We start from the raw sequence: 27,821 nt of genomic DNA, 5'->3' as shown, positions 1-27,821 counted from the left end.
CCGGGCAGAGCCGAGCCGAGCCGAGCGGAGCCGGGCAGAGCAGCGAGCGGGGCCGGGTGAGCGCATCCTCCGGTACCGGCACCGGCACCGCTCCGGCACCGGCGGGCGGAGGGGCGGAGCAGGGGGAGGGCCCTTTATTCCCGGTTATTCCCCGCCGCTCCCCCGTTCGGCAGCGGATCCCCCCCACCCGGGGGAGGGTCCCGCCCCCCGCCGCTGCGGCGCGGTGCATTCGGGAGGGTCCCCGAGCCGCCCCCTCCCCTCGCACCGCGGGGCCGGGGGCTGCCGCCGCCTGCCGCCCCCCCGGCTGGGTCACCACCCCCCCCTTCCCGGTGAGCATCGCCGCCGCTCCGGGCGGCCCCGGGCCCCGCGGGGGCGGGGGGCGGTGATGGGGCAGACCCGGCTCGGCCCGGTGCGCCCCGGGGAGCGGGGGCTGCCCCGGGGATGCGGGGCTGCAGCGATGGGTTGGGCTCCCCCCGCCATGGGGGCTGCCCTGGGGACGGGGTTCTGCTCCGGGGATGGGGGACTGCCCCAGGGGAGGGGGTTTCCCTCCGGGCCTGGGGGGCTACAGCCGTGGGTTGGTTTCCCCCGGGGCTGGGGGGAGGCACAGACAGCACGCAGCCCCCCGCATGGATGCTCCCTTATTTTCAGTCAGTATTGTCTGTCTGGGTTTGCAGGAGGGGTGCAGGCTGCTCTGGAGGGTCTCAGGGGCTCCCCGAGGACACAGCAGCCCCGGGCAGCCGCTGCCTCCCGTCCCCGCGGGGACACCCGTGGGGCAGCTGCGGCTCCCGAGCTTCCTCCAGCCCTGCTCTGCTGAGCCCGGGCAGCACCGCGGGAAGGCCCTTGGGAGGCTTGGGGGACTTTCTGCCTGGCCCTTCTGCTTGTTTCTGGTTTTGGTGAAGTCAGGCTGGAGCCCAGCAGGACTGTGGCTTGGGGGAGGTGAGATGTGCCTGGGGATATTGCTCTGGCTCCAGGGCTTGACAGCCTAAACCTTTGCCTTCCAGGTCCCTCCCTCCTAGTCGGTCTGGTACTTCCTTCCAGTGTGGAAATTGATCGGTTGAAGTTATGCATTTGACCTGCAAGAGCCACGCTGCCGGTTCTTCGGGGATCTTGTGAACTGGAACGGGAAAGGAGGTAAAACCTCTCTGTCCACCCAGTACCCTGCCCAAAATCCCCTGCAGGCCCTGCTCCTGTGTCTTTGAGTGGATGAGGAGCAGCTGAGGGAGCTGGGAGTGCTCAGCCTGGAGGAAAGGAGGCTCGGGGGGACCTTCTCGCTTTCTACAACTGCCTGAAAGGAAGCTGTAGCCAGGTAGACCTGAGTAGACAAGAGGAAATGGCCTCAAGTTATGCCAGGGGAGGTTTAGTTGGGTATTAGGAAAAATCTCTTCACTGAAAAGGTTGTCAGGCTGCCCAGGGCAGCAGCAGAGTCTCCATCCCTGGAGGATTTAACAGACACGTAGATGTGGCACTTGGGGACATGGTTTAGTGGTGGCCTGGGCAGTGCTGGGAGAATGGTTGGAATGGATGATCCTGGATGTTTTTTCCAAACTAAACGATTCTGTGATTACTCAGAACTCCCCTCCATGGGGATTTTTGGTTTGGTTTGTTGGGAGAGTGGAGAAGGACCATGGACATCTGGGGATGCCTTTCTAAATAGGAATCATGCTCCCAAACCACACAGGCTCTTCCGAAATGCTCAGCCCCTCTTCCCTGGTGGGAGGTCACATTTGTACAGACAGGTGGGCGCGTGCTGCCAGGAGATCTGCTCAGATGGGATGGCAAGTGCCCTTGGACCTTCCCTCTGTGTCCTTCAGTAGTATTTCCCAGTGTCTCACTATCACTGTAACGCAGCAGAGGAGCCCAGGGCTAGTAGCACTGAATGATTCCTAAAAAAGCTGCATAATTCTCTCAGCTCCAGCTTGGGAGGCACACAGGTTTGCCTGCCCTGCCTGGTGTCTCAGTGACTCTTCCCCTGTGCCATCGAGGAGGGTGAGTCAGCTCTGGTCCCCGTCCCTGTCTGGTCAAGGCTTTGGGGTTAAAATCACCTCCTTTCTCAAATGTGAGTTTCTCATCTGGTTCAGGGCTGCAGCGGCTGCTTGACTGCAGGGTTGCCTCTTCTGGCTGATCCCCTGGGCCATCAGGTCTGTCCCCTCTTCTCCTGGACTGCGAGCACATCTCAGCCACCCTTGTGGCAGGGTGGTCTTGTCCAACCTCCTCTTGTCCTTCCTCCTTGGAGGTAGAACACCCGTCTCCTCAAGATGAGGATGTTGCTGGCTAATGCCTTTCCTGTTCCTCTTCCTCCTCTTCTTCTTCCCAGCAGAGGCAGAGAAAGCAGATAATGATTGCCCATCTGCTGGCCCTGCTGACTGGGCTGGCTGGGATGCCCCAGGGCAGTGCTTCCAGCGCCGGGGCTCCTGGCATCATTCCCCTCCTGCCTGTGGGTGCCCTCACTTGACCTCAGCTGTTTTCCCTGCCCATGGATGCCAGTGAGGTGGTGGGATATGAGTGGGAGACTTGTCCCTGGCCCGGGGATCCGCTTCCTTGTGCAAGCAGAGGCTGGCAGAGGGAAATGCTCCCAGAAATTGAACCCCAGCTGGCTCCATCGCAGTGGAGAGGAGAAGAGATCATGCCTAAAGGGAAAACTGCATCCCACACCTGATTCTTCCTAAAGGGAAAACCAGAAGGGCTTGGAGATTCTTCTTGCTGGGTACAGGGTCCAGGTTTGGGATGAGACTTGACTGGAGCCCCGCATCCATCCACACTCACAGATGGGGAGACAGGAGAGGGACCCAGAGTGCATCCACTGCAGGGTCCCACTGGGAGGATGTTTCTGCCCTGCTCCACTGGGTCCTGGCAGCATTTGGACCCTGAGGCAGGAGAGGGGCTGCAGTGGCACCCCAAAACCCTGGCAAGAGGGATGGCAAAGTTGGAGACAGCCTGTGAGTCCCTCTGGCATGGTCATGGCCATACTGGGTACGAAGCTCTGCCTGCCCAGGAGCATCCCTGCACAGAGAAGAGAAAAAGGATATTTGAGGTTGGATCTCCAGCCGGGGTTGGCAGCTGTAACAGGGTGTTTTGGCATCATCTGGTTGAGGGGGAGGGTGGTTCAAAGCCCACTGGAATTTTTATTTTGCTTAATACACCACTTAAGCAATTAGCAGTGATTGTAGCAGTCCTGGGTGAGGCGCTGGGTAGAATTGAATTTCCCCAGCTCAGATACCATTAGGCAGCAGTTTAAGGCTGTTTGCAGGCGAGTATGAGACAGTGATGTGTGTGGGGAATTAGATCTGCAACGTAAAAAAAAACATAATAAGAAAATTTCCTACAGAACTGTGTAACTTTATCTCACGTTTATTGTGTGCTGTAATTGAAAAACAATCTTAGGGGGTTCTCTGACCTAATGACAGGGGATTCCCAGATGACTGTGCTGTATCCATCAGGATTTGCTTTGTTGAGCATCCACTCAGCTCTCACCCCAAAATCACCCAAGGAGCCCCTCCATGGCACAGCAATCCCCAGGGCAAGAGCCATCTCTTTCAAAGAGTTTGCACTTTGGGTTATGTTGCAGGGCTTTTTCAGTAAATCTCCAGAGTCTTGGGTGCCTCCAGGGGAGGGGGGTGAGCAGATAAATCTCCTGTTGTTTGGCATTTCTGAGCCCAGGAAGGGTCTGCCCACAGGTCCCAGGTCAGTGGTTAATGTGTAACAGGTGTGAGGACACTGTGCACCCACGGCACACCAGCCTGGAGGGGCATGGATGTGCAGATAGTTTTCTGAGGATGGGAAGGCAAGAGGAGGAGGAGGAGGGTTTTGTTGTGGGCTGAGGGGCGGAAGGAAATCGAGGCTTAGCGAGGGAAATGTGAGATTGCTTGGTTGGGGACAGGGCTTGTGCTGCTCCTTGGGGGAGGCTCTGCTATTGTGGTGGTTAAAAATAGACTTTGGACTGGGGAGTTTTCTGTGGGAAGCTCTCTGGCTGGAGACAGGCACGTGAGGTGGCATCCAAGTGAGGGGAAACGAACAACAGCCTCTGATCTCCTTCACCTAAAGCTCTGGGGTTTTAATTTTTTTTTTTTTTTCCCAATAGCTTTTCCTTTTGGTCATTGAGGAGGTGTCTCTGCTTTATTCCAAGACACAGCACACTGCCTCCAAGCCTCAAGCTGCATCCACGATGCCCAGATGCACCAAAGCTTTGCTGATCATTATGTCCCTGCACCCTGGGAACCCTGTCCCCATGGCTGAGGCATCCCCCAGGTCCCACACCACTGTTCCCAGCAGGCTGAGTGCCTTGGGTGATGCTCCAGCCCCGTGCGTGGGCTGCAAGTGTGGCTCCCTGCAAGCTGGATGGAATTACTGAGGGAAAAGATTATCTAAGATCTAGTGGATCTTACCTATGAACTTGTCTTTATTTTCCAGCAGCTGTCAGCACAAGAGGTACAACATCCACGGCGGGGGATTTTGGAGGGGAGGGAGAGGAACTGCCCTGTGGTATGGTCAGAGTAGTGGGAAAAGGAGAAAAGCTCGGGTTTTTACTGGGGGGCTCTCATGGGCCCATTTGCTTATTTGAACCCTGTGGGGCTCAGTCAGGACATCACACAGCTGTGGGGACACCCTTATGTGCAAGAGGGGGAAAAGAGTCATTTCTTGCCCATTTTCTCTCTTGAAGATGTGTCCTATCAGCACCTGCAGCCCAGAACCTTGTCCTGGCCATCCAGCACTGCTGAGTGCTTGAGGCATCTGTTTTGAGAGCTGGGCTGGCCAGAGGGATTCCTTACTGGGCAGCAGAAAAAGGCACAAGGAGCCTTTTTTTCACTCCAGAAAAATGTTTTTTTAAGCTGCAGGTGACAGGTGGACCCTGAAGTGCGTCTGGGCAGGGAGTCAAAGCATGCTCCTGCTGAGGCATTGGTTCAAGGCAGGTGGTTTGACCATAAAATTTGAGGCCAAAATGCTGTTCAATTAATATTTTAGTGGGATGGACAGTAAACGAGAGGAACAAAGATTGTTTCCATGGTTCAGACAGCCAGTCGGATTTAAGATCACAACAGTATAAATAGTACATGGAGTACTGAGGAGCCTGGAGAGCAATCAGCTTCTCCCACTCCAGGGCTGTGGTCAGGGACCCAGGGGATGTGAAAGGTGCAAGGCAGGTGACTTCTGCTTTTGTTCCTTATAGTTTTCTCTTCCTCAGCTCAGCCTCTGCGTGCACTTAAAGCTCTGGAGGGTCTCGAGGGCTGGGAAGGGTCCTCGAGGTGACAAAGGGAGGTCACTTGGTGACGTGCTTCAGGTCTCAGCTGTGGAATGGGGGGACATCAGCTCCGATGGATCCCTCATCCCGCTGTGCTTGCACGGCAGGAGTGGGGATGGTGCCCCTGCTTCTCTCCTGCCGTCAGTCTGAGCCTGCTCCCTCTGCCCCACTGCCCCCAAGGCCAGTCCCCTTCCCAGTTTGAGCTGTTTTCCCGTCTGCCCAGGGCAGGCAGTGCCCCGGGGCTGTGCAGGCAGGCTCCAGGCTCCCTCGGGAGCTGCCAGAGGGGCTGCCTGTGTGTCAGGAGCTGCCTGCCAGGAGCATCACCTCGGGGGGGGGCCGGGGGGTATCGCCTTGCTCTGCGACCTGCTCGTGACTCGGGGATCTCCTCCTCTGGCATGGCACGCTTAGGTCAGGCGCTTTTCTGGGGGAGCAGGTGCCTGGGTTTCCTCATGTCATCCCCACGGGATCGGGATGACCAGCTGGGGCTTTGAGTGGCATCGATCTTGCTGGAAACCGAGCAGCCTTGCAGGACTGGGACAGCCGGGGCTGGGATCTCCTTCCCCAGGAGCCAGGGCTTTGCTGCACACCCTCCTGCGCTGGCTTTTCCTTTCCCTTTGCTCCCTGGCGTGACCCCGGGAGTTTTCCCACACAGGTGGGATGGAGGGATTCATTTTGCCACTCACAGCCTCCACCTGACAGTACTTTTCCCCATTGAGTTTCGGATCACTTTGTCCCAGCCTGGCTGCGCTGGGCGGAAGGGAAACATCTCTTTATTAGGGTTGTTGCCTTAAATAAAGCCATCGGAGCCAGCGCTGGGCAGGCCGTGCTGGGCAGGCTGTGCTGGCCATCCCATGACCGGTGTTGTGCATTCGGATTATTAACACCTCATTAGATGCTGGTTCCTCCCCACGCCTCTGGTTCAGCAAATCCCAGTGGCTTTGTTGTTGCTCCCTGACTCCTGTTTCACGGGGGAGTTGTTTTTTTATGGTCTCCTGCGCTTCTGCTGACAGTTTAAATTTCATTTCTTCTTGAGGTCAGTTAGCTTTGCTTCGACTTTCAGATTATTCCAGAAGCCCCCCTCCCAGAGCAAGGGATGCCTCAGCACACCTTGGTGGGAGAGGTGTCCCAAATCACTGCCAGCAGTTGGCTCTCACCTGCCATCCCAGCCTGGGTTTCCACTTGGCAAACCCCAGAAGTTCTTTATTTTTATCCTCTCTTTTTAAATCTTGACTCAGTTTCCCAAATGACAGCGGCAGCAGGCACAGCTCTGCCCTGGGAGGAGTTTGGGGACTTGTGCAGGTGGGTTAGGAGCCCGTCACCAGCCTGATGCCGTGGTTGCCACTCCATGGCTTCTTCGTGACAACAGGCCATCCCGTTTTATATTTTTATTTTTCTGTCCTCTTGTGTCACCCAGGCAGGGACTCAAGGCTGTGTGGCCCCTGAGCCAATTCTGGAGTGGGCTGATGGCACTTCCAAAGGAATCTGGCTCCTTAGAAAGGTGCCTGGAGTGTGCTGCAGGCCTCAGTAAGCTGGGCTGGCAGGGGATGGCCCTTTCCAAAAAGCAGTTGCAGATTTGCTGCTTATTTTCATCTTGAGCTTATTTTCGTCTCCGCTTCCACCGCTCTGCCCGGGGATGCTGTCTGTGGCATGATAAGTTATTTCCAGAAGTGGGGCAGAGCTGTTGGTATGGAGGGGAGTGCAGGCACCCAGATTAAAGGTAAATCTACACACATAATTGGGAGCCTGCTTCCTGCAGAAACCAGGTGAATCAGGGGCGGGGATGGCTCTGCAGTCCCAGGGGCTGCCCTTAAACCACCCCACTGACTCCCAGCCTGTGCTGTTGGGTCCTGGCTGGGGGGCTCCTGGCTGTGCTTCGGGCAGGGGGGTTGGATACGTGGCACAGGGTTAGTAATCCCCGCTGCCGCCTCCTCAGACCTGCCAGATGTCTCTCCTCTAGGCTTCATTTTTATAAATTGGCCTTTTAAAGTCTGTCATCCCCATGCAGATGAAAGGAAGACGCTGTGATGCCTCTGCGTGCGCGTCTCTGAGCCTGAGCCTGGCTGCCGTGCCTGGATCTCCTTGAGGCTTTTTGTTTGGGGCTTTATCTTTTTTGAAGTGCCTTATTTTTTCCCTTCTTCTTCTTCTTTTTTTTCCCTTAACCTCTCAGAGTCTGCTGCCATGCCTTGGTTTTGGGCAGGCAGGCCCTGAGCACCAGTCCCTCCTGGAGAGAGGGATGGGGAGCTGTGTTTTCCACCAAATTCATGGGAGGAAAACCATCAAAGCCCCGGGGCTCAACACCCCAGGCAGATGCAAATAAACCCATCACCGAGGGGCTTTCTCTTCCCCCCACAAGCCCCCTTCTGCTCTTTTCCCTTTGCACCCTTTCTCTCTCCCTTGCTCTTGCCGTGACTGCTTGGATTGGCAGCAGGAGACTCCTTTTCATCTCCCTTTTCTCCCCAAGCCCAAATACTCCTGGCCCGTGGCTTGGTGCCAGGGCAGCTCCTGGGGCCGTGGTAGAGCTGGGGTTGTGAATTTTCAATTCAAAGGGCAGAGTCTTTAAATCCTCTGCTTGGTGATGGATGGATAATTAGGAATTTCATTTGCTGGGCGGGTAACAAACAGCTTTGCATTTTCTGCTGCTTTGCTGATGTCTCTTGGGGAAATTCAGATGCTGCTTCTAAACTGCAGGGATGGGTTTTTTCCCAGCTGGCATGGCTCCCTGCTCAGGTCTCCGGGAAAGCCCTGTGATGCTGGGGAGAGCCTTGCCAGGGATTTCTGCAGGAGCTGGAGCTCTGCTGGTGCTGTGGGATGTGAGGGGCCAATGCAGGTCCATGTGTACCCTGTCCTCAATGCCTCCCTAGCACAGCCAGGTCTCCGAGCAGCATCCCTGCCTTAAAGATGGGAAAATGCCACATATATCGTGTTTCTGTTGGGATTTTTATTGCCTGTGTGGATTTCTCCCTGTTTGGAGGGGGTTGAGAGCCACTTCCTGGGATGGAGGTGCTCCCAGAGAACTCATCTCCATAGGGATGTGCTGGGGATATGGCAACCAGCTCCTGGCCACAGCTGCTGCTCTGAATCACAGCCTTCAGGGCTTGATCCTGCCTGGGGTCTGGTGACTGACATGGCTGGGGTCTGGAGGATAAGGAGCAGGTTATCCCAGTCCCCAGTGCCCGCCCTGATCCCGTGGCTTGTGCCGTTCATCCGAGCAGTAATTAATTATTGGCCGTGTAAGCTGCCGGCGGGATCCGGCGCGTGATTTATTAGCAGGAGTAATCCCTCGCCAGCAAAAGAGCTGCTCTGTGAATGGAGAGCAGCAAAATCCAGGGAAAGAGCTGCTCTGTGAATAGAGAGCAGCAAAACCCGGGGGGAGCTGTCCTGCCCTTCCAGAACTGGATCCCACAGGCACAATCCCTGCCTGGAGCAGGGCAGCCACAGGCACCCTTGGGCTCTGTGTTTGAGCCAGCTGAGGTGGATTTGCCAACCTGCTGCCCTTGGAGTGGGGGAAGGAGGGGTGTCTGGACACAGGGACTGTGTGTTTGGGGTCATGGGCTCAGCAGTGCCCCAGCCAAGGCCCACCAGTACCAGCAGGCCACGAGCAGTTTTGGCACTGGGAGGAGATTTTTGAGATGCAGTCACTGCTGGGGTCTCCCAGGGGAGGCTGTTCATGCTGCCCAGAGCCAGGCAGAGATTTGGGAAGTGCAGCATGAGCACCAAGCTGGACTGGACACATCTCTGCCGGCATGTGTCCCTCGGCCACTGGGAGAAGGACCAGTGTGGAGATTGGGCAAACTGGTGCTTCTCCCAAAGGCTCACAGGTCTGGTCTGCAGCTCCCATCAGCTTCTGGTGTGCTCCTGGGTCTGCCTTCTGTTTCTTTTCCCCCTGTACCCCACCTCCTCATTGACCTCTGCTGAGGACCTGTCCTGGGTTATCTGTTAGCTGATGCTCAGCGGGGAGGGCAAAATCCCAAAACTGATGTGGCAGAGGATCAGGGCAGAAATAGAGACTGGAGAAAGAGAAGGACCAGCTGGTGCGTGCAGAGGGGAGGGTGCTGCCCTGGGTGGGCACTGCCAGGACTCCCAGTGCCCCGTCCCCTTATGGAGAGCTGTGCCATGCCCAGGCAGACACAGAGCGAGAGGAATCCTGCAGGCAAATCCCCCCGGGCTCCTCCGCTCGGGGACTCCTTAGTGGTTTCATGAGAAATCAATAATGCTTTTGCATGGTCATAATCGTAAAATAAGTACAATTTATGGCTGCTGCCGGGGCCAAGATTCTTTCCTAGTGGATGAAGTGGAGAGAGAGCGACACACAGACACTTTCCCACAGTATTTTCCTTTGCACTGGAACTGCAGATCAGCTCTGGCATCGTGGCAAGGGGAGACCCCTGTTTTGGGGTCTGTGTTGTCTGTGTCCATGTCCTGTGACCCCTGTTTTGGGGGTGCAGGTTGTGTTGTCCATGTCCCCATTTGGGGGTGCAGGATGTGTTGTCCATGCCCCCATTTGGGGATACAGGGTGTGTTGTCCATGTCCCCATTTTGAGGGTCAGGATGTGTTGTCCATGTCCCCATTTGGGGATACGGGGTGTGTTGTCCGTGTCCATGCCCCCATTTGGGGATACAGGGTGTGTTGTCCGTGTCCATGCCCCCATTTGCGGGGTGGGGACAGGGTGGGTCGTCCATATCCCAGTTTAGGGGGGACAGGGTGGGTTGTCCATGTCCATCCCACACTCAGGCTGTGTCCTTGTCCCTCAGCCCGCCGGCAGGTGGAATGGGGCAGCCATGAACGGCGATGCCCTGTGCCAGGAGCCCTCTTCCCCACTCCCCGACTGGAGGGAGTTCTGCAAGCTGCACGCCCAGGCAGCCGCCGTGGACTTCGCCCAGAAGTTCTGCCAGTTCCTGAAGGAGAACCCCCACTACGACACCCCCGGGGCAGAGACCTCCTTCTCCCACCATTTCACCGCCAACTTCCTGGACATCTTCAGCCTGGAGGTCAGCCGGGTGTTCGTGTCTGACTCGCCCACCAAGTACAACATCGTGCCCTTCGTGGGGCTGCAGAACTGCCACGTCCCCTACGGGCGGGAGGTCACCCCGAGGAAGGAGGAGACGTCCACGGAGTCCCTGGACAGCATGGACGCCCCGCTGGGCGCCAGCCGGTACCTGACCCCAGCCCAGCAGGTGCAGGCTCGCAAGGTCTCCTCCTACGGCCAGTCCCGCAGCTCAGAGGATGTCTCCATCCACGCTGCTGCCAAGCCCAAGTTCAAGAAAGGCTTCTCCCTGAGGAACATGAGCCTGTGCGTGGTGGATGGAATGAAGGAGATGTGGCACCGCAAATCCTCTCCGGAGCCGGGCGCCGAGGCTGCTCCGGGCGGCCGCAGAGCCGAGAGGGAGCCGTGGCCGGCCGGGGGCAAGGAGCCTGGGGACCCTCGGGAGAAATGGACCCACAAGCTGCGCCTGTCCAAGGTGCCCTCATCCAAGGTGGAGCTGGTGGACATCCAGAGGGAGGGGACGCTGCGCTACATGGTGGCCGATGACACGAACTGTGTGGGGAGCTCGCAGTGGCAGAAGTGCCGCCTCCTGCTCCGGAAAGCAGTGAAGGTGGAAGGAGAGAGGTTCCTCCTGGAGTTTTATGTCCCTCCAAAGGTAAGTCCTGGCTTTTGTCCACCGTTGTTTTTATGAGAAGTTCAGGCAGCAGTTGGGTTTTGCTTGGGGCTTTTTTTGTTTCCACTGCTGAGCTGAAAATGAAATCCAGCTCTGGTCCAGAGGGAGATCTGGTGCTGTGTGGCTGAGGTGCGAATGGATGGGAAAATGTGCTTGAAACCCATCCAACCTGCAGGCCAAAATGAACCCCGCACTGTTGGTGTTGGTCTGTGCCTCTCACCTTTTGAGAAAATACGAAACATGAGCTTAAACTCGAGTGCATCTCTCTGGAAAGCAGCTCGGCACGGGTACGGATGGTGGGCACTGCTCTGGGCTGGACTGGGGGCTTCCTGAGCCCATGGAACAGGGCCTGGCTGGAAAGAAACAACTCCATGTCCATGGTGCCCACAAGGCAGCCTATGAGAGAGCAGGAGAAGGACATTTCACAGGGGCATTGAGTGACAGGACAGGGGGGGAAGGGAGTAGGGATAGGTGAGACATTGGGAAGAAATTCTTCCATATGAGAGTGAGGAGGCCCTGGCACAGGGTGCCCAGAGAAGCTGTGGCTGCCCCATCCCTGGAAGTGTCCAAGGCCAGGCTGGATGGGGCTTTGAGCAACCTGGGATAGTGGAAGGTGTCCCTGCCCATGGCAGGGGGTGGAACAGGATTCCTTCCAACCCAACCCATTCCGTGATTCTATGGATGGAGGATCTGATGGAGCCTGGTGTGTCAGCTGCACCAAAGAGAAAATAAACTTGGGTTAAAATGGAACAACTGCTGCTCTTAAAACATTTAGGAGAGAGCTTGTAGAGGGATTCCATTTTTAGTGTATCTTGATTTGCCTCTAAAAATCAATTTTGAAATTATTTCACGGCAACTTTTATGAACATTGTCTGCTCTTCTGTTGTAATCACACCCCGCTTAGGTTTACAGCTTTTTCCTCTCATCCCATCATGCTTTCCATCTGGCAAATGTAAAAGTGGCACCAGTCTGGCACAGCTGGAAGAAAACTGCTTTTTGCTTCAGCAGCCCACAGCTTTGTTTTTGCATAGACCCTACAAAAACTATGGCCACGTCTTTAAATCTTTAAGGGAAGAACCCTCCCAGAGAGGAGGGGGTTGGAATGAGATGATCTTTAAGGTCCCTTGCAGCCCAAACCATTCTGTGATTCTAAGACCCTTCTCTGGCTCAGGGGTGAATTATCACCTTGTTTCCTCTCCTTTCGAAGCAGCTGCCACTTCCTTTCTGACCTTCTCCTGTACAAACACCAAGATGGAAAAATTCCCCAGGGATGGGCAGAGCCTTGCACAGCTGAGACATGTCTGGAGGCAACACTGGGGCTCCGGGGCTGGTAGAAACGAAACATCCTGCAAGGGAAAAAGCAGTTTCTGTTCTGTCTTGGATTTATTTATTTTTATTTCCCAATAAAAATGGGAACTGAGCCCATTATTGGTAACTTGCAGCCTGGAGCTCCTTGCTGGCCTCATCCCACCCACTGCAGCCAAGGCACCAGGCACAGGTTTTGGTGACTAAATCTCATCTCTGCTTCCTGCAGCTGCAATGCTCCAAATCCCAGAGCCCTGGAGGGGACCAGCCCTGGAGAGCAGCACCACGAGCTCCTTTGTGGGGATTTGTTATAATTAAAACAAATATCTGGGGAATTTGTTGCTCAGCAAACACTTGGAGTGGGAGGCACCGGGTCTTGCCTCCCCACCGAGGCTCCGGCGGGTGCCAGGGGCCCTGGGGGAAATTCATTTTTCTTTATTTTAATGTAATTAAAATTCCCTGCATGGCTGAGGCTGCTGCATCGTGGCTGCCCGGTTGAAATGCTGCTCCTGTGCTGGAGAAACGGGGCTGCTTTCCGCATGGGAAGCATCCCCCACCAGACAGCACAGCTCTCTCCATCGGGAGAGGGTTGAAAATGGAGAGAAATTAAGTGGTGTTGGCAGAGCTGGCACATCAGCCTGCGCTGGAGCAAGGAGGGTGGTTTGGCAGTTAAAAGCACCTCCCTGTCTTCCACTGGGCCTCCTCTTGGTTTAATTCACAGAGCTCAGAGTTATCAGGCACGGGAGGGAAATCAATGCTGTTTATCCCCCCCCCGTAATAACCACACAGGCTGAGCTGATCTTGCCTCTGAGAGCCCTGCTGCATTGTCCCCAGGGACAGTTTGATTCAATTGAGTGACTTTTTTTTTTTTCATTCATTGATTTCTTTTCATTTATTTTCTTTGGTTTTTTGGGTTTTTTTTTCTTTTCCCAGGCTTCCAAACCCAAGGTGAGCATCCCGCTGTCGGCCATCATCGAGGTGCGCACCACCATGCCCCTGGAGATGCCTGACAAAGACAACACCTTCGTCCTAAAGGTGAGAGCAGGGTGTGTGTCCCTACAGGAACCCCCTCTGCATCTGCAGCCTGCAGCACAGGAGGCTCAGTCCCCAAAGGGATCATTGCCTTGGCTTTCAGAGCTGAGATGCCAACAGCACTCATGCTCCCCACAGGATCCCTGCCTCCTGCAGCTGACACCGGGGTGTTCTGGGATCAAGCTGTTTGGCTTCTCTGTGCCACCAGGAGATGGGTTAAATCAGTGTCCAGAGAGAACCTGCAAGGAAAAATGCTCCCTGGTGCAGCTGCTTGTGGTTTTGTGGCTGCTGCTGTCCCAGATCAGTGACGTGTGGTGGCTGCTTCATTGACACACTGGGATGGCCCTTAGTGATGTGGTCTGGTTGACAAGGTGACATCTGGTCAAAGGTTGCACTTGATGATCTTGGAGGTCTTTTCCAGCCTTAGTGATTCAGGGAACAGCTGTGGGGGGCCAATGAGACCCTAGGGATCAACCACACATGAGTCTGGGGGCGTGAGCAGAGAGTGAAAGTCTCTCTCTTCAGAATTTTCCCTATCATGCAATTAATTAGCTCAGTGCTGCCTCCTGCTCTGCTGGAAGACAACAGCCTGTCATGGCAGATCAGGGCTGAATTTTGCAGGGTCCTGGACACCACAATGGTGATGGGCCATTGAATTTTGAGCGTTTCTGGGTTCTACCTCTGCTAAACAAACACCTCTCTCCCTGATGCTTCTCCCTAAGAGTGTGTGGCAAAGCAGAGCAGAGAGGCCAGGCTTCCCGACTGAATAAACCTGCTTGAAAGCTTAGAAAACTAGGAAAGGAAAAGAGGGGGAAAATTGAGCCTGGATTTGTGAAAGCCCCCAAGTCTGGTAGCCTGCCTGGCCCCAGCACACATTCCCATGGGAAATGGCTTTCCATCAAATCCAGCTCCTTGTCAAGGTCACACACGTTCTCCTGGCACCCTCCCTTCCCCAAGGCCTTCTTGCTCTTCAGCCTCAGCAGTGGTCAGTGTCCACCATGGGCACAGAGGCTCATTCAGCTGTTGTCTTCTGTGCCTCAAAGGCCAACCTCAAGTGTCTTCTTCTCTCCAGACTGACCAGCCCAAGGTGCCCCTTGCTTTCCTTGCAGGCTCTGGAGAGAGGACGCCCCGAAGTACACATGGGGCCGCGGCCCAGAGCGGGTGGGAAGGATTGCTTCTTCTTTCTTCTTCCTCTTTGTCCAGCCCGAGCTGATGCAGTTGCTTTCCTCACACCCTGACGATGATGATGGTGACTCACATGCAGCCTGTGGGCTGGTGGAACTCCGGGATGATTTTTGCAGAACTGCTCCCAAGTCGTGGTTCCCCAGCCCGCACACATGAGGTGATCACCGTGAGCCAGAGCTCGCCCTGTCCTTGAGCTGGAGGCTGGTTTCAGCTTTTTATTCCACCTCAGCTTTGACAAGTTCATTTGAATTCTTGCCTGATCCTCCAACACACTTGCAGTGTGGTGTCATCCCTGAATTGATCAGGCATCCTCGCATTCTTTTGTCCTCATTACTGAGGAGCATGCACAGAGAGCCTTTGATGGGAAGGAGCTGCTGAGCACATCCCTCAGCTTTGACCGCTGGCCATTGATCTCTGCTCTTGGAATATGGCTCATCAGCTACTTCTTGTCATGTTCTCTAGATCCCCTTACAAGTCCCACCTCAACTGTGTCACATCAGTGTCCAAAGCGTGGCCAACACCGAGGGTGTGCCACTGCTTCTCCCTATCCCTGGGGCTGTCACGAGCATGAGCAGGTGGGTTTGGTCATGGCAGATCCCTGCTGGGGGGATTCAGCTCTGGGATGCCTCCTGGGTGCCTGTGAGGGTTGGTTTCTCTGGCTGCTGGAGGAAAATTCTGGGCTTGCCCTCTTCCCATCTTCTGGAGTCAGGCGTGCTCTCTCCACACCCACTGCTAACAGCTTGATGACTGCTCCAGCCATTCCTTTAATTCCCTTCAGGAATGCTCCAAACCCTGCCAGCTGGGAAATGCCTGCTTTACCAGGTACCTCCTGCTCCTGCCCTGTGCTGGCTCTCACCCTGCCACAGGGGAATTGATCAGAATCGATCCTTTGAGTGAGCTGAGGCAGCAAGCATGGCATGGAGCCCCCCCAGCCAGGCTTTGCCCTCCTCTCCCAGCTGTTGGCACAGGATGCTGTTCCGCTTTTCTCACACCCACAATTATTCGTGGTTCATTTTCTACCCAGGTCTTCCTTGCTGGGACATCTTTCTGCTCTCCCATTTCCCCTTCGCTGGCTGGACTTGCAGAGGGGGTGAAACACCCCCAATGCTGGGGTACAGATTAGGTGGGCAAGCTGGGTGCTGTGGTTTCCCTTCCTGTGTGATGTGGAGCCCAATGTCTACCTTCACACACAACATGCAGGTTACGATGGGTGGAAAAGCCCCTGCCTTGTTTGGGGAGGCCACACTGAAATAGTTTCTGCCAGATTGCCTAAAAATGAGCAGCCAGCATGTCCCCAGAGCCCATCAGACACCAAGCACGTGCAGTTTTTTCCATTGCACAAGCAGGTGCTTGCAAAATACCCAAGCCCTGCACGTGCTTTGCTTGCTGTCATGCTCTGCATGAGTGAGCAGCCGCATCTCCCACGTCAGCTTCATGCCTTGCCCTTAAAAAGCCAGAGAAGATCCTTTCTTCTGGTTAAACAAACTGGGGACGGGGATCTTTGCTACTCCACTCCACTTCTGCTCAGGACAGGGTCCAGGTCCCTGCTCAGCCCCAGCCAGGGCTCTGCTCCTCCCTGCTTGTTTTCAGGACGGTGATTCAGTTGTTTGTGATTAATCGGATTTGCTTGGAGGTTGTCTCAGCTGGCAATGTGACACCCTCCCCGAGTCAGGGCTGCTCTGCTGCCTCGGGAACACGATGTTTAAGGCTCCATGAGGGATGCAGGGAAACCTGCCAGAGGCACACAGTATCCCATGGCATCTGAGTCCACTGATGTGGAGCTTCTGGGCTCTCCCCAGAAAAGCACAGCTCCTTTGGGCTGGACAGTTTGGAGGCTCTTTTGCATCCTAATTTTTATTTATTATTTCTTTTTCCTATGAAAGGGGGTTTCTCTCCCACTCTGTTGCAATTAGAAGTCAGAAGCCTCATGGACCAGAGGCAGAAAAGATAACAGAGGAGAGGTTTAAAACTCCTGGGGTCTGGCAGGGTTTTGGGGCAGAGAGCAGCATGGCTTCTGCTATACCTGTGCAGAGCTAGTTTTGGGGGGACACAGAGGTGCCCCAGGAGTGAGGGATGCTGTCTGTGCTTGGGCATAGTGCCATGCCCCTCCAGTGCTGCCAGCCAGGTGTGGTTTTTCCATGGAGGCGTAAAAACTTTGTAAAAAACCTTGTCATACATTTGCTCATAACAGTGGGGTGGGGATTTTCCTCTGAGCCCCAGCTGTGCTCAGGGGTCATCTTGGATGCACCAGAGCATCTCTGGTGGTCACCCCTGGGAACTCCTGTGCTGGGATGGGGTGGGACACTGATCCTCTGGGTCACCCCTGGGAGCTCCTGTGCTGGGATGGGGTGGGACACTGATCCTGTCTTGCTCAGTTGGGGTGCTGTTTAGGGGGTCTGGCTGGGTTGTGGGGTGTGCTTTGCCTTGGGATGGGGGGCAGCACTGCAGCACAGCTGACTCTGTCCCACATTGCCTGCAGGTAGAGAATGGGGCTGAGTACATCCTGGAGACCATCGACTCCCTGCAGAAGCACTCGTGGGTGGCAGATATCCAGGACTGCATCGACCCCGGGTAAGGAGTGCTGGGGAAGGGGCTCTGTGGGGCTGAGCTGTGGTGCCTCACCACCGAGCAAGGGCTGTTACCCTGATGCAATTTTTGCTGCTTGGGTTGTCACAGGAAGTGCCCAGCTCACACCAGCAGAGGTCTGGGGGCAGAGTTAGCAGCCTGTGTCTGCCAGGGGTGAAGAGCACTGGCTGCCTGTTCACCCTTCTCTGCCCCATGTCCCCTCAGCCTGGCAGAGGCAGGTGACCTGGGAACACAGCCTCAAAGCAGGAAGTTCCTAACACCCACCTTCTGAAGCTTTTATGCTATATTTGAGCTATTTTCCATGTGTTTTTCCAGCTTAGCATCCCTGATATATTTAAGATCCTGCTGGTTGAATTGATTTATTTGTATTTCTATCACAGTGGCATCAATGTTGTCACAATTGGAGTCACAACTCAGCCAAAACTTCTCATCTGCTGTTCCATCAGCACACACAGCAAATTGTGTAGGGAGGTTTGTGTGCCTGGTGCTGCTGCCCTTCAGCTGGTTCAGACATGCCCAGCCTCCAGGGAAACCTTGGCACTGCTCTTCTTGGCACAGTTTTGGAAAAACAAGGTGCCCACGCTTGTGGCAGTAAAAACCTCAAGCAAACCTGGAACAGAGGCTTGGAGATGCTCCTGCTTCCTCCAGGCTGCCTTTGCCCCCTCCTGCTAGAGAGAGGCATTTGGTTGGTCACCCTGGATGCTGCATCTCACAGGGAGGATGCACTGGTGCACTCCAGATCTTTGCTCCTTTTGCTGTTTTCTGAAATCTGTAATTCGTTGGCATGAACTGCCCAGAGAAGCTGTGGCTGCCCCATCCCTGGAAGTGTCCAAGGAGGTTGGACAGGGCTTGGAGCACCCTGGCCTAGTGGAAGGTGTCCCTGCCCATGGTAGGGGGTAGAATGAGATGAGCTTTAAATTCCCTTCCAGCCCACACCGTCCTGTGATTCTGTGATTCAGGAAGCAATGCTGAGGCTGGGCTGCTGATGTGAGGCTCGGAAAAGGCCTTTTTTCCCTCACTCCGTGTTTCAGTGCTGGTTTTCCAGCTGGAGCTGAGCACCACGGCCGTGCTCCCCTCGAGCCACCACAGAAGCCGCCGGCATCCCTGCGCCAGCCCCTCGCTCTGCCCCTGGCAGCCTCCCAGCCCTTTCTGTTTGCTTAGCACCCAGCGCCGGCCGGCTTTGGCCTCCAGACGTGACTGTAAAGCAAATAATAATGAACTCCAGAGCAAATAATAATGAGCTGTTTAATACACCGCCACACACGCTCGGTGCCAAGAGCGAATTCTCAATCAGCTCCCGATGCTCGTGCCAAGGGCTGCGTGCTGGAGCCGCTGCGTGAGCACCCGGCGACGGCTTTTCTGCAGAGCGCTGTTGGTTTTGGTTTCCTTCCTCCCTTCTTGTTTTTAACTGGCTGCAGCTGAATGACTCCCAGTGGCTGATTCACTTACTGGCCACTAAATAATTCAGCAGCTCACAGGGAGCTGTTGCCACTGACGCAGCCGCTTCCCCGCTGCCTGTGCCCACGTGGCCCGTGTGAAGCAAGAGCAGCCGAGTGCTGTGGGCAGCTCCGGACTCTTGCCGGTGGCTGGGATAAAAATAGGTTGTGGAGCAAGTTGGATGCTTGTGCAAGAAGGGTGCTGAAGTGCACAGGGAGGGTCAGCAACAGGGATGCTCTGAGTGGCTCCCTTGCTCTATTCCCACTCACTCTTTTGCTCCAGGCCTCCTGGCTTGTTTTTTTCATGTCTCTTAGGGATGTAATTCCCATGGGTCGGTAATTCCCTTTTCCCTTTGCAGAGGGTGAAAGTGAAAGTGCCCTCGGGTGGAAGTTGGTGGTGGGAGGGTGTGTGGGTGCAAAGCAAAGCGCTGAGAGTCAAGGTAACAGCTTTCCTTCCAAACCCACAAGGCTGCAGCAAAATCCTGCAGCTGGAACTGAGCAGCATGACCTGTGCAGTGTGGGCTTGCAAGGATTTAATCCCTCCCACGCTGGTTTCTCACCCCCAAAAAGTCATGTTGTTTGGTGGCTGCTCTGCCTCACCATGCTCTTGGTGCTGTGGCAATCCCTTGGGAGGAATCTGCGAGCATCAGGATGTGCTCTTGGATCACACTGGAATTTTGTTTGGCTGAGTCCCCATTTCACACCAGTGAGTGGAGGTGCCGCATGTGTGTGTCTCTGTCTGTGCTCTCCTCCAGGGACAGTGGGGACGACATTGAGCTGGTGTCCTGTGCACAGGGAGCCTGTCTGCCAGGCAGGACAACCTCCTCCAGCTGCGAGTTCCTGGCTGACGGTAAGGAACTACATCTGGGAAAGCCTGGGAGTCACTCAGAGCTATAACCTAGCCCTCAGGTGTCTCTAAGATCCAGGAGTATCCAACACAGTTGCCTTCAGAGCAGGACAGCCCCCAGCTTTGCCCAGTGATGGTGGGTGATGCTGAGCCACTAACTCATCCCTCTGCAATTTCCCCTGCAGATGTACCCAGGCCACCGGACAGATGTGCCCTGCCCAGCACTCACAACACCGCCACAGCCACTGCTGTCCCCGTGCCCCACAGCCGGGGCAGGGATTCCCTGGGGGAGCTGCTCACCCATGTCCCACTGGAAAGCTTCCTGCAGACACTGGAATCCTCCCCCACCGCTGGTGGGCATCTCACAGGTACTGGGATGCAGGATGCAGCCCCAGCATCTCGCTCTGGAGGGTGCACGGAGGGAGAGGAGGAGGGGCCAGGAGGAGAGGGGGTGATGTCCGGGTGCTCCCTAAAAACCTGCTGTCCCTGCGGGCAGGGGAGGACAGCGAGGCCGAGGCGGAGATCAACCTCTCTGACTTCCCCTGGTTCCACGGGACTCTGTCACGGATCAAGGCAGCCCAGCTGGTGCTCTTCGGGGGCGCCCGGAGTCACGGATTGTTCGTCATCCGGCAGAGCGAGACGCGGCCGGGGGAGTACGTGCTGACCTTCAACTTCCAGGGGAAAGCCAAGGTGGGTGTCCTCTGCTTCTCCATGGCCTCTGCTTCTCTGTGAACGTCAGTGTCAGCCATGCCCAGCACCTCGGGTTCCTTCTTGCTCTGTGGGTGACCCCAAACACAGCAGCTCTGCAGGGAGCTGCACCCTGGTAGGGCATCCCTCAGGACCACCTGCCCTTGTGCCCCATGAGGCCTCTGCACCCTGCCCAGCCCCTTCTACACTTTCCCAACTGGATCAGTGCCTGCCATGTGAGCATAAGGTTAAATACCCCATGGCACACCTTCCCCTGCCCTCTCCTTGTCTGTTCAGTGTCCCAAAGTACACAGATGCACTACAAAAATCCAACCACAAGTAGTTTCTTGCTGGGTCTTTTTCCTAGCAAAGAGATTGCCTGTTCTTGTCACCTTGCAAGAAGCAGTTCAGGTGAGCTAGAGGCTTCCCCAGGCTGTCTGTGATGCTGGGATCGGAGCTTCAGCCTCCCTGGTTGTACCCAGACACCCTTCTCTGTGTGTTTCTTTATGGTGTTCATCCCCGGAAGGGGCCAAACTTCTCCTGGGGCTGCAGCGAGTGGGGATTTACAGGAAACACCCTGCAGCAGGGTAAACATAACAATCCTATGTTAGGAGCAAACCTCCCTTGGCTGATGGAGGTGGCTCCTGCCAATTGCACGGGTAGGTCTCACCCTCACAACCCCCAGCTCACCCCGTCCCCTGCACTTGCAGCACCTGCGCCTGTCGCTGAACGAGAGTGGGCAGTGCCACGTGCAGCACCTCTGGTTCCAGACCATCTTTGACATGCTGCGCCACTTCCACACGCATCCCATCCCGCTGGAGTCGGGCGGCGCGGCCGACATCACCCTCCGCAGCTACGTGGTGGCCCAGAGCCCACAGCCCGGTAGGTGCCAGGGCTGGGCAAGGCTGCACGTGGAGGGCTGGGTGTGAGGAGCGGGCTGGGATCTTGCATGGACAGATCCATGGGATTCCCCCCCTAAAGCAGTGCCCTGCTGATGTGTGGGGCCATGGAGATGCACCAAGGTGGGTGTCACCCTCTGAAGCTGGGAACTGAGGTCCACGCAGCAGCAGGGCTGTGTGGGTGTGACCCCCTGTCCCTGGCTGCGGGTGTCAGTCCCCTGGCTCGGGCAAGGAGAGGAGCAGGGGGGTCTGCAGGGCTCGGAGCATCCTGCCATGCTGGGAGAGAGTGGGAAGGAGGGTTGGAGAAGAACAGGGTCAAGGATGGAGAGGGGATGTGGGAAGGTACCAGCGAGGGAGAGGGAAGGGGCCAAGCCCCAGGCAGCACTGGAGGGGTCAAGCTCCTGTTTCTCTTGCAGACACCGGCCCCCCACCACCCCTCGTGTCGCAGCCACCGGGCTGCCGGGTCGACCTGCCACCTCCACACTACTTCTGCAGCACAGCACCCACGGGCCCGCCGGTCCCGCCACCCGCTGAGGGGGTGGCCGCGGCCCCCACTGTCCCGGTGCCCGCACCCTACCACCGCCTGGAGGGTGCCCTGGGCCCCCGGAGCCGCAGCGACAGCGCCGAGCGCCGGCCGGAGCCTGCTGCCACCAGTGCCGAGGACTACCACGAGGCTGACAGTGCCCGGAGCCGGACCCGGGCGGTGGAAAACCAGTACTCCTTCTACTGAGCCCCCCGTGCTGGGGGCTGCATGGTGGGGGGAGCGGGGCAGCCGTGCCCCTCACCGCTGCACCGGCCTCACCACCTCCTCCTGCCACCAGGAGCGACCCAGCCGGGACGCCCTCCTCGATCCCTGCTGCTTTTCGGAGCTGTGCCAGCGGTGGGCAATGTCCCAGCTGGACCTGGCACCAGCCCCAGGGTTGGGGCAGTGCTGGGGGTGTGGGAGGCTGAAAGAGTCAGTGCCATTTTAGAGCTTGCAGCCTCTTCTCCTTCCCTCTGGACCAAGAGCTCTCCCAGGGCCGAGCCGGGCTCCCTGCATCTCCTCCTAGGTATGACCATCGTGGGATGGCACCCAAAGCTGTGACAGGCTCCATCCTCCAGCCAAAGCACCTTGGCATGTCCCCTCTGGGGCGAGAGCCCAGCATGGCCAACATCTTTCTGGCACCACCGTCCCACAAACCAGCTGCTGAGGGACTCCGGCGTTTTGGGATGAGCATGGAAATGTCAGATCTCCATGCAGAGACTCTTCTCACACACATGGATCACTGAGAGGGCGCTACTGCAGAGGCCTGAGGGTTTATCTGGGCTGGCTTTTGGGCTCCCTCTGGGGCGTTTCCTACCCTCTGACAGAAGGTTTTTGTCCAAAGCTTAATGAATTGCATTCAAGGAAGGGTTTTCCTGCTGTCCTGCCTTTTCTGTTCCTTTGTTTCCTTTCTCTCCTTGCTCTACCAACAGAGAATCCCTGGATACCCTTTCTTCCTCCCTCTCTTCCTTGATTTTTCAAAACCTAAGCTCTCTGCAAGGGCATCAGCTCAGCCTTCTGTCTGTTCTCTGCCACAGCTGGGGACTATTTTCCATTGCTCAAGGCAAACCTTGGAAAATATGACAACAACCCGTCTTTACATCAGTTTTTGGTCATTTGGGATGTCTCGGGGGGGTCAGGCCCACATCCCACAGCCAGGAGCTGTGTCCAGAGGTGAGGGACAGCTTTGCCTTGCAGGTGCTTGGCTGGGCTCCTAGGAATAAAAACACTATATTGATTCTTTTCCAGTAGGTCATGGAAGCCCTGAGGATGGTTTTACAGGGGTGCCTCGTGTGGGGTGGGAGACCCTCCAGAAGGGCAGCTTTGCTTGCAGACAAAGTGTTTGCATGTCCCCCTTGGTTTGACTCACACAGCTTGTCTTACCCAGGACTCCTGGCTCCTTGTGTGGCAGTGACACAGGAGTGACAGTACTCACAGGACCTGAGCCAGGTGGCTTTGGAGTATCTGGATAGGTCTCCAGGTAGGGCAGACCCCACCATACCCAGCTAGAAATTACCACTTAGTGCAAAGAGGTACAAGCCAAGCCACAACCTCAAAAAAAAAACCCCTTGAGTTTGCTGGAATTGGGTTGGGCCGAATTTTTATTTATTAGGTGCCTTCTTTCCTGAGCTAGCAAAGCATGTCCCCAGTTCTTGACTTACATGTGCCTCCTGCTTCAAGAGGGCAGGAAAGGCTCCTTGCCTCCTCCTGTGGTGTGAGAGCTGCCTTTCTGGCCCATGGATGTGTGAGACAAGGGCTGGTGGATCCCATTCCTACAGCAAATGCCACCTTCTCCCCAAACACACGGCCCTTCAGAGCGCAGCGGGAGCAGTTTGCTCTGTTGAGGGTATTTCAGCCCAGCTAAAACACAGCTCAGAGGAGCAGGGAGATGCTGGATGCTGTTGGTTGATGGTTTAACACGCACAGTGGATGAGGGGAGATCTCCAGATCTAATACTGACATTGTCACTCTGGTTCTTCCCTGAGGTCCCAAGGGTGGGATCCAGAGGGCTGGATGGGAGCACTGCCTTACAGACCTTCAGCTATTGGCTTCGTTTCTCACTTTCTGTGTCACAGGATAGGAAAAGGAGGGGGAAGCAATGATCTGCAAGCGAAAAATGTTAATTTGTAAATAGGGAAGAGTCTGGAAGAGTTTACTGTTGTGTAGAATAAATTAATTTTATTTAAAAAAAGAAAGGGGAGGGGGAGACTTGTTAAACAAATGGAGAACTCGAGTTCCGGTTTTAAAATAAAATCACTTGCAAAAACAACAGCACGTGAGCAAGAGCTTGGGCCTTTGCTGGATTTGCTACATAAAAAGAAAGGAAAAAAGAGAAGGAGGATGCTGTCATGTCTCATGTGTGCAGACCTCGTTGCTATCTCTGGGCACCTGGGGCCAGGCTCGGTCTGTCTCTGCCTGCTGGCTTGCACTGAGAAGAGAGAAGGAAGGGAGCGGAGAGCTCTCCTCACTGCCGAGCAGAGGGAGGAGGAGGGCGGGTCCAGGCTCTACAGGACAGGGTTTCCTCTCCTCCCAGTCTGTTATTTACTTTGTCTGGTTTGTCAGTGGTGCAAGTCACAATGTCTCCACCCCCCAAGCAGCAGGGATAATGGGGAATGAGCAGCCCTGGGCTGTGAAGGTGGCCCTCCCTTGCTAAAGGCCTGTGCTAGCATCTCCCAGCAGTTCCCCAAGGCCTGTCATTCCCCCTCCTCTGCCTTCATCTCTCCTGGGAGACTGTGCCTCATGCTCTGACGTTGTATGTCTTTCTAGTGTGCTCTTTTCTGCTGAGAATCCCCTGGGAAAACTGGAGCATTGTCCCAGACTGTACTGTGACAGCTCAGCAGTGACAGACGCAGCTAACACATGGTTTTTGGGGGGGTGGAAGGAACTGCTCAGCTCGGTAATCAGGCCATGGTTGTGTCATGATCCATTCACAAAAACATTCCCTCCCCAAAAGTCACCAGAGCCTTTTCACCACTCCTGGAGAGCTCATCCATCAGGAGCTGGGCAGCTGGGGAGGTGACACTGAGGGCTGTGCCTGCGGGACAGCTGCTCCTCCTGCCTCACGGAAAGCCGTTCACACCTCAGCTTATTAGCAAATTGACTAATTACAGCATCAGTCTTGCTGGAAAACATCCCTTTCCTTTCACAGGGTGTCTGGAAGGGCAGGGGCAGGACAAAACAGCATCTAACACAAAGATTTGATGGTGAAACAAGGGGAAAGCAGCCTCAGCGTGTGGGCTGGATTCCATGCCAGTAGTGCCCTCTGCCCGGGGCCAGAGAAGGACTGGTCTGCAGGGATGCTGGGCTGGTCTGCAGGGATGCTGGCACTGAGCTGTGCCCTGGCACATACCATGAACAGGACAAAAATGCAAAGGGATTTCAGCAGCGCAGCCGCCCACGTTTCACGTGGGTGTTGGAGCTCCACGGCTGCTCCTGCCTGACGTGCAGGGTCTGTCTCAGCAAAGGATTGCAGTGCTTCCAGAAGGATCCCTTTGGTAGGAAAACTCCTCAGAAACGCAAATGAGCTTCTCTGATAAAGATCAGGGAGCCGAGTTTTGTTGTTTGGTTCGAACTGACCTATGAAAACACTACCCTGTTCTAATGCAAATCCGCTGACCCCAGTAAGCCCAGTCCTGCCCAGATCCCAGCTCAGTGCTCTGATTTGGTGAGCTTTGTATTTTGATGAAATATTTTCTATTTTTGTATGACCCAAGTAACTATCTTGCCCCCCTCCCCAGATTTTTTTAAAGTAAAACGTGCGTAATACATCAAGAGTCTGCACCAACTCCCTCAACATGTAGTTTGAGAGAGGGATGTTCCCAGGTCTCTTTCCCCACGGTTTGCGTGGGCTCTGCTGGATGACAGGCAGCTGTCTGTTTGTTTCCTGGGGCTGTGAGCTGTGGCTGGAACAAGCCACGTTCTGGGCAAGTGAATCCAGCTGCTCCCTGCAGCCCTCTGCCTGCCATTCTGCCTTCCTCCCATGGAGTCCTGGCAGCTCATCATTCTCTCCCCTGCTTTGGGAAGCTGTGTGGAGAGGAGGCTGAGAGGAAGAAACAGGGTTAAACTTTAGGGATTAGTGAGCTAAACCAGCCTGTGTTGTGCTTAGGACTCGGCAGAGGAAATTCAATCGATTTGCAGCAATTCTGCTTTGTTAAACAGTCTGCAGTGACTGAGAGGGGACAGGGGACCTGCCCTGGCCTCTGCAACAGAGCTGGTGTCTCGCTGGCAGGGCTGAATCCAGCCTGGCACTGTATGGTTTCTGTGCTGGTGGGCTGAAGAGGACCCAAGGCTGGGAGAGCCACGGGCACAGGAGCTGGGGAGCTGGCAGACAGCATGGAGGAAGCTGTTTGCATTGCTCCAGCCAGGGCTGAGACTGCAAGGATGCCTTCCAGGACCAGCGGCCAGCTGGGAACTCAGCCAACACTAAATTCACACCATTCTTTTACAAATCAGGTTGGTAAGACAAACACGAGACACAAACTAGTGTGATTTCCATAGCAACCTCAGCGGAGGTTGAAAAGTCTTTTGTAAACATAGGGCTGAACCTCAGGATCAGCTCTGATTTTCTCCACAGAAAGGGGAAGAGAATGGAGGCTTAATAAATTCAGGCCATACAAATGAACTATAAATCTCAGAAGGAGCCATTCCCAACCTCTCTGTTCCCCTTTCTGTCACCCTCTCCACATGCACAGCACGAAGCTGTCTGAAACCCAGAGCCCAACTTCCCGGCTCCGGCTTATCTCCATAAATTGCACAAAGGCTTATGCCCCTCTTCCATTGCAGCTGACCTTTACTGGCTAATTCTGTGACGCACACACAGCCCCAGCACATGCCATGCCATTTCTGTAGGGCCACAGCGACTTGAAACGAAATTTGGCTTGCAGTGGAGGCCTGTACTGCAGCCAGCCCCGGCTCCTCTTCCCCACCATGGCTTCCTCCAGCTCCGTCAGGCAAGCGTGGATTTGGGTGTACCAGCCCTCACCTCATCCAAGCACTGCTCTTGCAAATCTCAGGTGTGAATATGGATGCAGACAGCACGGCATCCCCCCCTCCCACTACCCACCCACATCTCCCAGCACCCAGCAGGGCCGTGCTGTGGGGAACGGTGCTGCCGTTCATCACTGTCAGCACACAAAGCCCGCGGGCTGCGCTGGTTAATGACCAAAGTGACACGAACAGATGGCGCAGGCAGCGTGCCATGGGGGCACCAGGAAGTGCTGTATCGCTTACATCCTCACAGGGAAGGGATTTGGCAGGGCTGAGGGTGCCAGGGAAAAACACAGCGAATTTTCACCCTCCTCAGGCTCAGCCTGGACAGAGCGCAGCAGATGCCGGAGCTGCCTCGCTAATGCGGCCTGCTGGGGACAGACTGCACTCGCTGCAGCCCCGAGAACGTGCGTGAGGGGACAGGGGACATCGGAGCTCAGCAAACACAGCTTTGGCAGGAGCAGGATGCACGGCTACAGCTGGGACATGGGAGGAGTGACACAGGGAACAAGCTGTATCTGAGTATTTGAGTGCTTGAGGGAGGGTGTCAGAGGCAGGCCCTGCTCAGTGGTGCTGAGCAATGGGATGCTGGAGCTGCAGCTCCACCTAAACGTGAGACATGGGCCTGTTGGAGCGAGCCCAGAGAAGGCAAACCAGATGATTGGAGGGGTAGAGTACCTCTCCTAAAAGGAAAAGCTGAGAGAATTGGGAAAAGGTTTTCGGGGTGACCTAATTGTGGACTTTCAGTACCCAAATGGACAAGAAAGATGAAGAAGGACTTTGAATGAGAATTTGTAGTGACAAATGGGGGAACGGCTTCAAACTGAAAGAGTGGGTTTAGATTACACATTAGGATGAAATTCTTTGCTGTGAAGGTGGTGTCGCCCTGGCACAGATTGCCCTGAAAATCTCTGACAGCCACGACCCCGGGAATGTTCAAGGCCAGGTAGGATGGAGCTCTGAGCAGCCTGCTCTAGTGGGCAGCATTCCTGCCCATGTCAGGGGGTTGGAATAGGAAGATCTTTTAGGTCCCTTCCAACCCAAACCATCCTGTGATTCTATGAGGAAGAACTTCTTCACTCTGTGGGTGATCAAGCACTGGCACAGGCTGCACAGAGAGGATGTGGGGTGTCTCCCAAAAGCCCTCTGGACACAGCCCTGAGTGACACACTCAGGGGACCATGCTGCAGCAGGGGGGTGGACGGGGTGACCCCAGCGATCCCTTCCAACCTGAACCATCGTTCTGTGACTCTGTGCCTTCGAAGAATCCCACTGAGGGTGGCAGAGCACTGGGACAGGCTGCCCAAGAAGAGCGTGGAGTCTCTCTGTCTGGAGACATTCCAAACGCACCTGGACGCGTTCCTGTGTCACCTGCTCTGGGTGACCTTGCCTTGGTGTGGGGCTGGACTGGGTGATCTACAGAGGGCCCTTCCAACCATAG

At 55.6% G+C, this 27,821-nt stretch overlaps 1 protein-coding gene across 1 annotated transcript; it reads left to right on the top strand.

Annotated features, from left to right (window-relative positions):
* On the top strand, nt 1-23,665 carry SH2B2 (SH2B adaptor protein 2). Its single transcript, XM_048324801.1, has 10 exons — nt 1-56; nt 1,002-1,131; nt 9,989-10,876; nt 13,133-13,234; nt 16,896-16,987; nt 19,194-19,288; nt 19,471-19,653; nt 19,782-19,975; nt 20,683-20,854; nt 21,288-23,665. The coding sequence occupies exons 3-10, from the start codon at nt 10,016-10,018 to the stop codon at nt 21,599-21,601; spliced, it is 2,013 nt and encodes a 670-aa protein (XP_048180758.1). The 5' UTR covers nt 1-56; nt 1,002-1,131; nt 9,989-10,015; the 3' UTR covers nt 21,602-23,665.
* The last annotated feature ends 4,156 nt before the right edge of the window (nt 23,666-27,821 follow it).

The sequence above is a fragment of the Corvus hawaiiensis genome, chromosome 20, assembly GCF_020740725.1.
Source record: "Corvus hawaiiensis isolate bCorHaw1 chromosome 20, bCorHaw1.pri.cur, whole genome shotgun sequence".
Classification (NCBI taxonomy): domain Eukaryota; kingdom Metazoa; phylum Chordata; class Aves; order Passeriformes; family Corvidae; genus Corvus; species Corvus hawaiiensis.
Note: the sequence above shows the minus strand (reverse complement) of the source record. Positions and strands in the feature narration are given on the sequence as shown.